General features: G+C 33.0%; 1 protein-coding gene across 1 annotated transcript in view; it reads right to left on the bottom strand.

The window, feature by feature from the left end:
* The window catches only part of POLA1 (DNA polymerase alpha 1, catalytic subunit), a 307100-nt gene that overhangs the window by 178444 nt on the left and 117426 nt on the right, over window positions 1-11230 (bottom strand). The window contains exons 27-30 of the mRNA XM_023514374.1: window positions 10367-10399; window positions 9502-9594; window positions 8097-8302; window positions 6179-6311 (exon numbers count right to left, since the gene is read on the bottom strand). Coding sequence (XP_023370142.1) covers window positions 6179-6311; window positions 8097-8302; window positions 9502-9594; window positions 10367-10399 — 465 coding nt within the window. The remainder of the gene's footprint in view (window positions 1-6178; window positions 6312-8096; window positions 8303-9501; window positions 9595-10366; window positions 10400-11230) is intronic.

The following is an 11230-nucleotide window of genomic DNA, read 5'->3' as shown; positions in this document are numbered from 1 at the left end:
AAAATGTGGTATGTACTACATCTATACCATGGAGTACTCCTTAGCCATAAAAAGGAATGAAATAATGCCTTTTGCAGTAACTTGGATGCAACTGGAAACCATTATCCTAAGTGACATATCTTAGGAATGGAAAAATAAACACCATACATACATTCTTATAATTGGAAGCTAAATGAGGGTACAAAGAGATGTAAAGAACACTGGAAACCAAGAAAGGGGGAGTGTGAGAAACGCGGAGGGGTAAAAACTTACCTATTGGGTACAATGAACACTATTCTGGGGACGAGCACACTAAAAGCCCCAACTTAAGTATTATATACAAGGTATCCATGTAACAAAAATATCTGTACTCTCTTAATACTTTGAAATAAAAAAGTAGATGATCTGCTTTAAAAACTCTTCTCACACAGATACACAATAAGTACATCATTGCCATAATCAAACTAGCCACATAAGCACGAAAATGACAGAAGTTGTATGTAGAAAATACTGCCACAGAATCTTTAAACATCCCATCTTTAATGCTTCTCTCTTCTTTGTTTAGTAAATAACATAACCAGATGCAACCTTAGATAAAAAGGAAACATAAATGTGTGGGCTGTGTCACATAATACTTGGATATTAAAAAAAAAATAAGACTATAAATTCAGTGTCCTATGCAGAACTGAGGACTGAGAGTTTCTCCTAATGTTTGCAATTCTCTCACTGAATTAACTGGTTAATTAGGACTGATGAATAACAGCTAATCCAACTTAGTGATCTGTCTCTCAAAGACTCCTCCAGCCTTAAAACCCAAAGGCAACAGAAATCACCAAATCTACTCACTCTGTCAACTTAATCTCTACAGAGGCAGAATGACTTTGTAACAGACAGTAAGCCCCATGAGAGCAGGAATAATGTCAACCTTGCTCATTGGTGTCCCAAATGATGGTTGGTGTACAGCAGCAGTCAAATATTTACTGAATTATTTAACCCATTCTGCACTGATCTGAAGATTTCAGGTGTGAGCCACCATGTCCAGAATTTGCAGAATAAGTTCAAGCACAATAAAGTACGATGGATGAACAAGACAAGAGTTATATACTGGTATTAAGTCATCTGCTATAAGTAGAAGAACTGCTCACCCCAACCACCTCCCCCCAAAAGTCTCTAAAATAAACAACATGTGCTGTAAGTGAGATGTGAACACAGTGTTCTAGAGAGTTAGAGAGGGAAAGATCATTTTTGTATGAGAGCAGAAATCATGGAAGAAAAAAGGTTAAGCTGGCACTTGAAGGAAAAACAAGATTTTTTTTTTGCCAGTTTTGGCTGGGGCTGGGTTTGAACCCGCCACCTCCAGTATATGGGGCCGGCACCCTACTCCTTGAGTCACAGGCACCCCCCAGGAAAAACAAGATTTTAAGAAAAGGTAATGGGGCAAGAATGTTCCAGGCAAAGAAATAAGCAAATTAATGTTAAAGGCAATGGGGTGAGAAAAAATACAGTCTATTAGACTGGAACTCAATATGCACAAATGGGGAGGGAGGGATACCCAGCTCTGGAACAGATAGGTTTCAAAAGACAAGTATCTGGACCAATGTGCTGCCTACCAAGCTCACTGGTTCTCAAAATGTGGTCTGCAGAGTTCTAGCATTCTTGACGTCCTTTTTAGGAGATTCTTGAGACCAAAACTATCTTCATAACAATACTATCCCTACTGACGATGAAAAGCAATGGCAGGTAAAATTGCCTTATAAATATGAATCAAGGTAGCAACACGAAACTATACTAATAAGTCACTGTACTCTTCACCACCATGCACAGTTCAAGGAAAAAAAACCTTCATTTAAGAATGTCCTTGGTGAAACAGTAAAATTAAAAAAAATGTTAAGCTCTTAATTCTTGAGTACGAGCCTACTATTTTGTGTGATAAAACAGAAGTACACACAAGGCACATCTGAAGAACAAGTTGCTCCAGGAGAAGCATTTGTGCAACTGAGTTGCAAGCTAAACTAGCTGCCTGTTTCACAGACTACAACTTTTACTTTGAAGACTGATGGGCAAACTACCGTCATTCTGACTTAGATATCTGGCAGACAGTTCCTCAAAACAAATAAATACGTAAACAAACCCAAGTGAGACTGCCACTTCGAGGAAAAAATCCTGAAATTATATATCAATGATAAAATTCAAGTTTGCAAGTAAGTGCAAATTAGAATTTTAGAAAACCTGTTTCTACCTCTGTGAGTCTGACAGCTGCCCAATACTTAAAGTCTTTTCTGATTTAAGAAGGAATATTTTTAAATGTGATTTGTGATAGCGTACAATGAAATGTGTCAATTTTGGAAGATCTGCATAATTCAGGGAACCAACTTAACAAATGACCAATTCATAATGTCACACATGGGTAAAACATTCATTTCAAGTATAGTACAGACGAATGGATCCCAACATAAGAGAATATTAAAAAGTTCATTGATATGATTTCTGATCTCATATTACAGATAACATTTAAGGAAACGCAATCTTTAGAGTTTTGGTATAAGATCAAAGAATACATACAACTACCAGAAAAATTACTAAAATATCTACTTCTCCTTTTTCCAACTGTATGTTTTTGTGAAACTGGGTTTTCTTCTCATACTTCAACCAAAACCACATATCACAACAGACTGGATGAAGAAGTATGAGAATCCGGATGTGTTCTACTAAGCTAGACATTAAAAAGATTTGTGAAATTACAAAATGATGCCACTCCTCTGGTTAATTTTTCTTTGTTTTGGACTATATAGTTATTTTTCTTGAAAAGAAATGTTCATTTCCAATACTCAGTGTAGGAAAGACCCTAAAAAATTCTCCAAGTATTTGAATCTCCTTGAACCTGAATTATGTGAAGTCTTGATTGACTTGGACAGGCAATATCATACAGAAATCTTAATCTTAATCAATATAACTCTACTTAAGAAAATCATTATCTTCTTCAATTGACTATTCTTCAGTTTCTTCAGTGCAATGTTAAGAAATTCTGAAGTTCAGCTGACATACTTTCAAATTATTAGATTGAGGCTATTTGGGGATTTACAAGCTAGTTTTAGAAGGCTTCATTTAAAAAAAAAAATGCTTCCTGGTGGTTTAGGCTCAAGTTAGCCAGGGCTATAAAAATCAGCTGTGAAGTATTTTGTGTTACTTTATAAAATATATTTAAGCTAAGATTGCAGTAGTTCAGCAAAATCACACATGCTGTTTTTCAGTTGCTTTTGGCAACAAGAGCTAAAATTTCTATAAAGGTAAATCCCACCACTTCAAGCGTGCCTCTACCCTAATCTAACCTGCCATTTTCAGGCCGACCAGTATCACCTAATAAAACAAAAATGAAAAGCAAAAAACTCCATCCCATCCTCCCAAGTCTATCCACAACCAGAGACATACATGGACTTTTCCATGCCAGTCTCCTCTGAAAGCAATAAAACGTAAAAGCTGATTTCCTCACAAGTTTTAAATAGTCCAAGTAGTCAGACAAATGTTAAAGATTATCAGAAAGACACATCACCTTTGACATATGAATAGCTTACTGTAGATACAGAAATATGATATAGGTAGTTCTTTCATAAGAACTTACCATACTTATGTCAACACTGCAGAAATTTCTTTATAAAAAATGTAATATCAGAGAGTAAATACCTTCAACAGACTGTTTATATCTTACAAATATGAACCATACTTTTCTTATTCAACTTTAAAACCCAGAACCTTGCCTGTGTATGAAAGTGGTACTCTATGTTTGTTGAATGATTAAACAAACCAACGGATTCTTTCAATGCTCACTGAGCAACTACTATTTGCCAATGACTATGCTAAGTGATATGGAGAAGGTAAAGACAGTAAGTCTCACAGGTTTAGTTGTGCCACAGAAAAACGTATGCACAGCCTCTAACACACTAGACACTAAATCAGTAATTTTTAACTGGTGTACTACAGCAGTGAGAGGATCCTTGGTGTACCATGAAAATTTCTAAAGATCGTCAATTAAATTATTTTCAAAAGAAGTTCAAAGCACAGTAAGTATATACTTTTTTTTCACTCTTTTATTTGATCAGCATAATTTAAGTGTGCTGTGAAACTACAGGTTCAAGTATCCTGTAAGATAAAAAAAGTTGAAAAACACTGCACTAAAGATTAACTACTAGTAGTAGTAATAATAAAATATCACTGTAAGTTGATAACAACTGAAACTGAGTGGGTATTCATGATACTATGCTCTCTGCTTTTGTACAAGTTTAGAAATTTCAATAATAAAAATTAAAAAATAATAAAAATGTAGACTATTCACCAGAACACAGCAATTGCCAGTGTGTCTACAACTGTAGGTTTCTTCTCGCACACTAGTAATATTCTGCCATCACTCATCTGAGAAGATGATAGTGTAGGCCCACTACTCTAAAAGACATGCACTTGGTGTTATTTTGCCAATGATGTAGTCATCAGACTGAACCTTCCAAACTCATCCTTGGAACCCTTTGTAATAGAGAACTATGATTCTAGAAGGCAGACAGAATCAGTGATATAATGTGCAGACTTGATGCAAAAAATTGACCCAAAGAAGACTGAAGTCATAACTCTCATGCAAATTTTAGAGAAAGAAAACAAAATCTAAAAGGAAACCACTTTCTAGATAGCACAAATGATTCTATGCCAATATGTGCACACTATATGACTTTAAATTGAAGAGCTATTGACAAGGTACATGTCCCTTTGTAATATATAAATAAATGTCTTCTTTTGTGACATTAAAAGACATCATGGTCAAGGTACAGGAAACAATTTACCTAAGAATAAATACAAATCATAAGGATATGCATAGAAAAGATTAGCCCTTCTACAAATCAAAGACATGCAAATTAAACCCAACTGTGAAATACAGTTTCATTATCCATTATAGTAGCAAACTTTTATTTAATTATCACCACCACAAGCAAAGCAGTGGTGAAACTGGCACACATATTTTGTTATCATTAACTAGTATTACCCTCTTACAAAGCAATTTGGCAAGAGCTATACAGATACTCATATATTTGCATCAAATATTTTTACTCCAGTGAACCTAAAATAAGAAAGTAATTCATCCAAAAGCAAAAAGATAAATGAACAAAGATGTTCAAGGCAGTTATTCACAACAGAAAAATATAATCAACAAACATTTTAAATAAAGATGTATCAATGAACTAAAAGATTAATACATTGATTAACCTGATGATTTTAAGGTAATATAGAAATGTGGAAAATGTTTATGTTAAATAAAAATACATTTCAAATAACATTATTATTGTCACAAAGCAAAAATATTTTTTAAGAGTAAGGAAATATGCAAAAATGACAAGCATTACTTTAGCATAGGGGTTTATGAATGAGTTTTCATTCTAACTTCCATTTAATGTCATCATTAGATCCTTTTTCATTAAAATTTTTTGGTATGAGCTTTGACAACGAAATCTATCACAAATGGGTAAAACAGTATTTGCAAAATTAGCTTCTGCATAGATGAGGGTGTTCTTTTTAAATGGAAAAAAAGAAATCTGTAACCTAACATCTTATTACATTGCATTTTGGAAACCAAAATTTTGTTTTTCAAGTTAGGTTAAGAAAAAATATTCTCCATTTTCAACAACTAAGATTGTCCATAAAGTATAACTTATTTTTTCCAAAAAGCACAAGTGCTTTGAAAGGACAGAAAGCGTTATCACCATCTTAATTGTAAATAATTTTGTCCCCAAAAGCCTTCTGATTATAGTACTGTTAAGGATCACCATCTGTGAAGTTAGACACATATACACATACATATACAAGCACATACTAAGCTTATAGGATTATCCTCCAAACGACTGTCAGTTAGGAGAATTATGAAAATGGTAGTATTCTCTACCCTCCAATACATAAACTATATCATTCCATACAACACCTGGAAACATTATTTCCAAGAATTAAAAGTAAGGAATGAGAGAGAAGGCCTTTGCAGCAGACATGGCAGTACCTGTGACTGGAAGAGGTATGCTAATGTACAATCTGTGAGATAGTTGTTAAGCAGCTTTCATCACCAGCTAGAATTTATTTCAATTGCAAGGATGAGGTGGTTCTTCAACTATCTGAAGGAGGAGAAAAACACATGACAGCAGCTGGGCTCAGCAATAAATGCTACATTTACCTTGTTAATTTCAAACTGGCTCACTGGGACACAGCCATTTAGCACATTTTCTCCAATTTCCATTAACCTCTTCTGAATGCTTTCCACTATAGTATCCCGGCTTTGATCAGAAAGAATTTGGCCAATGACGAAGCTGTAACCAAGAAAGAAAAAGAAAAAGAAAGAGAGAGATTGATTTTTAAAATATATTTTATTAGTAACGTAGCACAAAAGAAAGATAAATGCCATTATAGTAACATGTGGACAATAGCTAATGTAAGGGTTAATGCCTGAAAGGCAGTTACTATTTGTTATTTAACACTAACTGTACCAAAGGTTTACCAACCTTAGAATGTCAGGTTGCCTTTAAGCATACAGATTATTCTTTTAGGTGGCAGCAAATGCTTTATACAAAATGCGATGGAGAAAAGCGTGTGTTCCATCATATTTTTATACAATTACAAAATTCACAAGCAGTTATACTCTACCTATAAGTTTTAGAATACAAGTATTTCACTTTCCTCATAAAGCACCAAGATATTATCTCTGATATCATCAGGAATCAACTCCACCTGTGGTAACCATTAATTTGATTCATAGAAATATAAAGCTCTTTACATATTTTCTTAAAAAACAAAGACTTCAAATTTTTCTTCGGCTTCGTTATATTGCACAGTGTTCTCCAACCTTATGCTATTCCTTAAAAACTTCTTGCTATTCAACCAGACCCAAAGGAAAAAGGAGTAAGGAAGCCAATATTTTATCCATTTCTGAGAAAATGCAGAGCGAGGGTTTGACAGCTGCATTACAATTTGTCAGAAAAAGAACCCTGACAAAAACATTTGTATAGCTTTAATTACTAATACATTTCTAACTCAGAGAAATTTACTTCTATTATGATGCATCTTTTCTTAGAAAACACAAAGCTGAAGAGAACACTCTAATCGACGGTCTATACAAAGTAGTTTCATCTTTGGGTACATTTAGGGGCAATGAAGCATTTCAAACTACATTTCATAAAAGGCTAACAGTGACCTATTCTCAGATGATCAACTTTGCCTAATCAAGAGTAGTTCTGCAGAAGCAACAATTGCTCAATCTCCCAATTTGAAAGCAGGAGGAAGACTGGAAAAACAAGTAAAAATGCTGATATTCGGCAATATTAAAAATAATTTTCAATTTAGCTTTAATGAAAGAAATCCTTCTATTTTCAAAACTGGTGAAATTCAGAAAACAGGAGTATATGGAAGATGGGACACAAAGGACCTAAAGATTCATTTTTTTAAATGGGTACTTTATACATTAATATGACCCTTATTTTAAAAACAGGTCTTATTATCATAATCTTTAGTCTCAAGTACAAAGCTAGGTGGTCAGTCGTAACATTTATATTTCTGAAGTACACACAATATTTAAGAACTAACTGTTAAAATAACCTGAGATTAGTAAGAATCTTTTATACACAAATGATATGGGGGGAAACGAAGTCTCACTCCATGGCCCACTTTGAATCCCAGAACACTTTAAGCTAAAAAATGGGAAAATCTTAAGTATTATGTTCCTTAAGGGCTCTACAAAGATTCAAGAACACAAAACAAGGCACTTTCTAATAGGAACATTAAGGCAAAATAAACCAACATCAAAAAATCAACTCTGTAGGGATCTGAAGTGCAAAGGTTTACCCTTACCAAAAGTTAAAACTCATGAGAAATATATTATAAGAAGCATTTCTTACCCCCCAAATTTAGGTGTTTCTGACTTTTAATCTACCTATAAAATTCCAACCCAAATAAATTATGGACTCTTAATGTGCAATGATAAAAATAACAAAAAAGAAGTTAACGTTCTTGTGCTTGGCAGACTTAGGCATTCTCCACATCATTCACACTTAAACTTTTTAAATATGAACAACAAAAGCAAAATTGAAAACTGAACTCACTTTCCAGTGTCTTTAGCAAGATCACACCAATCTCTTCTAATTATATCTAATCCTTTCAGCTCCTGTTTGGTAAAATAATTCCCGTCCGACGTTGGCTCAACAACCAGAGCAGCATATTTCTTTTTCTTCAGCAGTAGCAGAGACTTGAAAACACCATCAATGTCTATCTCAAGCAGTTTGTACAACTTATTCACTTCATTTTTTACCTGTGAAATTTTTAAACATTAATACTAACTTCTGAAACATTTATTGGGAGAGGAAGAACATGTTACCAGTTCCCAAGTTAATCAAAACAGAACACGAAGTCATAAAAAATGAGAATGCATTTACTCAGCTTATATATAACATGATATTACGCTGGCATAATGCAAAGACACTGAAAAACACAGGGACAAAAATGGATTAAAAAATACAAACAATAATATATTTCCCACTCAACCATAGGACAGGATTGGCTGGATCAGCCCCTGGAAATATATGAAAATTATGAGACAGTCTTCTTTGGATCTAAAGACTTAATACATTCGTAGAGCACTTGCCTTTAAACTACAGAATTAGTGATTAGATAGTTCAAAAAGTAGATATGTGGTCAGAAATAAATAAAACTTGGACTGTTAAAATAATACCTAAGATCTCCTCTAGCACTCTGAATATAAGCAAATCACTACATGCTAAAGAAATAAATGAACAGCCCTCTGCTTTGTACTGACAGGGTTAAGGCACAGACCAACACCTCTAGGGAAAATATGTAGCTTTTCAAGGCTCAGGATGAGTACAATATGCCAGAGTTGCTCTCAATGTAGACCACAGTTCAAATTCCACACATTCTGGGAGGGAAAGATAGGAAGTTGTTATGTTTGAAAGGTGATATCTTAGTTTTAGTTTATTTGGACAGTATCTTAACATAGCACGTGCTCAAGAAACAGTTGTTAATTGGGAACGCTATTAAGAGGCTACAAATGATTACAACAAAAATGTCCCCTTGTTTTTTCAAATATATTTCCAGTACTCCTGTAAAAATTATAGATGTGTTTGTATGTAGGTAGGTATTTATCCACATATAACATGCATCAGAATGCTACCAGACATGTTTCCTTATGAAAAGACAATGTCCTAAGTACTAATGTGGCCCCATGTTATACTTACAACACTTACACTGTTTTCAAAGGAAAAATGTATCTATCATTTAAGTAAAATATTAATATAATTATCTTTGAATTTCACCTTTAAAACAGACAACTAGAGTGGAAATCAGAAAAATAAAAGAGAATGAAGAATTGAGAGGCACCAAATTTATTATTTTCAGAAGCACACACATGCACATATACATGAATTTATGGTATTCCATGTTAAAAGATAATTCACAAAAATAGGTAAAACACATAATTTCATAAAATTATCTTACCTTGTTACCCAACTTAAATACTTCTTCCAGATTGGTGCTATTGGTGTTTATCATAATTGAATCTGTATCTCCATAAATAACTTCAAGATTCATCTAATAAAAAGCAAAAATTATAAAAATTAACAAAAACACAGTGACCATGACACATAACAAAATTAAAGATGTTATATAATACAGAAATCATAGGTTCCATTGACTTTTCAAAAGCTTATGTTATTATCTGTATTTTCAGGATGTACAATTGAAGATTAAGTCCCAATAAACCAGAAAGGTAGGTATCACAATATTTAAAAATTTTCCTAAATTTTCTTAAAACTGAGAATGGAGTGGAAGGAAAACTGTCTCTAGTTTCAACTGAAACAAAATATGGAAATTGAATAATGAGAAAAAGGAGAATAAAAGACTAGGAAACAGGTCTATATTTACCCACTATATCACATGCTTAGTGGTCATGGCAATTTAAGAAGCAGAAACATAATGGATTTTATAAAATCAGGGGCACAAATCCATATTAAATTCTTAACAGTTGCAAACAGTATTTAGTAGAATATGAAGAGTGCCAAAAAAAATCAATCATAACAAACAACACTAGAGCACATACAGTATAAAAGCCTGGAAATAAACTCTAATTAGCACTGTTACTAATTTGCTTGAAACACTCACATATAGGCTTCAAGCAGGGGCTAGATCATATCAGTGTTGGTAAAAGAAAAAAGCTGTAATCCATTAGGAGGGATTATAAATGTAAACTAGGCATCCTAAGAAGCAATTTCCAGTCTGTTTGGGTTATAATTTCCCTTGAATACAAAAACGTCACCAGTTATGATATTAAGAGTTGTTATACAATGAAAATGCTCAGCATTACCTTCTGTACCATCTCTTTCGTATGCATCAAAATCTAAATGAAACAAAAGTCAAGATTAATACATTGCACAATTAAAAAGACATAAGTATAAGCACACAGAGATAGGTAGCTCCCAATGATTTGCTATTTCCATGTATTTTTTGAAGCTCTGGAAGATTTTCTAATGACAACTCTTCAAAATAACAATATCAACATAATCTAAAGATAAGTTCGCCTCTATGCCAATTTTTACCTAGAGCTATACAAGCATATATCTTTTATATATCACTTATATCTATAAATTATATATTTTATTGTGTATTTATTAAAGATATATACTTATATTTAAATATTTAAGTCAATAAAATAAATATGTTTTCTTTAATAAATATTAAATATATATCAGAAAAATAAGAGACATATCATTTTAGATATGTATTTTATGATTATCATATATAAATATATTATACATATATCCTGTATTATTAAATATCTTATGTATCTTATATGATACATATAATACATATCTCTAATAAATACACAGTAAAATATTCCTTTATAATATAACAAAAAGACAAACTAAGATTTAAATAGAACTGCATGGCTAAAAAAAAAAGCTTAACAACACACTTCCAGTCTGGACATTCTTACTCATGGTATGCAGGGTCTTAAAAAGTAAAAAATATATATATACTAGATTTAAAATTCTTCCCTACATTAAATTCATCGAAGGCAGACATCAGATCTGCACTGTATGTACTGTCTGCAGCTAACACAGCATCCAATAAAAAGGTAGAGCTCAGTAAACATTCGGTTAATGAAGATGAACTTATAAATACTATCTATCTGTAGATGAGTCTGTCTCCAGGCCTGTATAGCTACAGA

The sequence above is a fragment of the Otolemur garnettii genome, unplaced genomic scaffold (assembly GCF_000181295.1).
Source record: "Otolemur garnettii isolate 467f Iridium unplaced genomic scaffold, OtoGar3 scaffold00051, whole genome shotgun sequence".
NCBI classification, from domain to species: domain Eukaryota; kingdom Metazoa; phylum Chordata; class Mammalia; order Primates; family Galagidae; genus Otolemur; species Otolemur garnettii.
The sequence above is the reverse complement of the archived record's forward strand: the minus strand, read 5'-3'. Positions and strand labels throughout refer to the sequence as shown.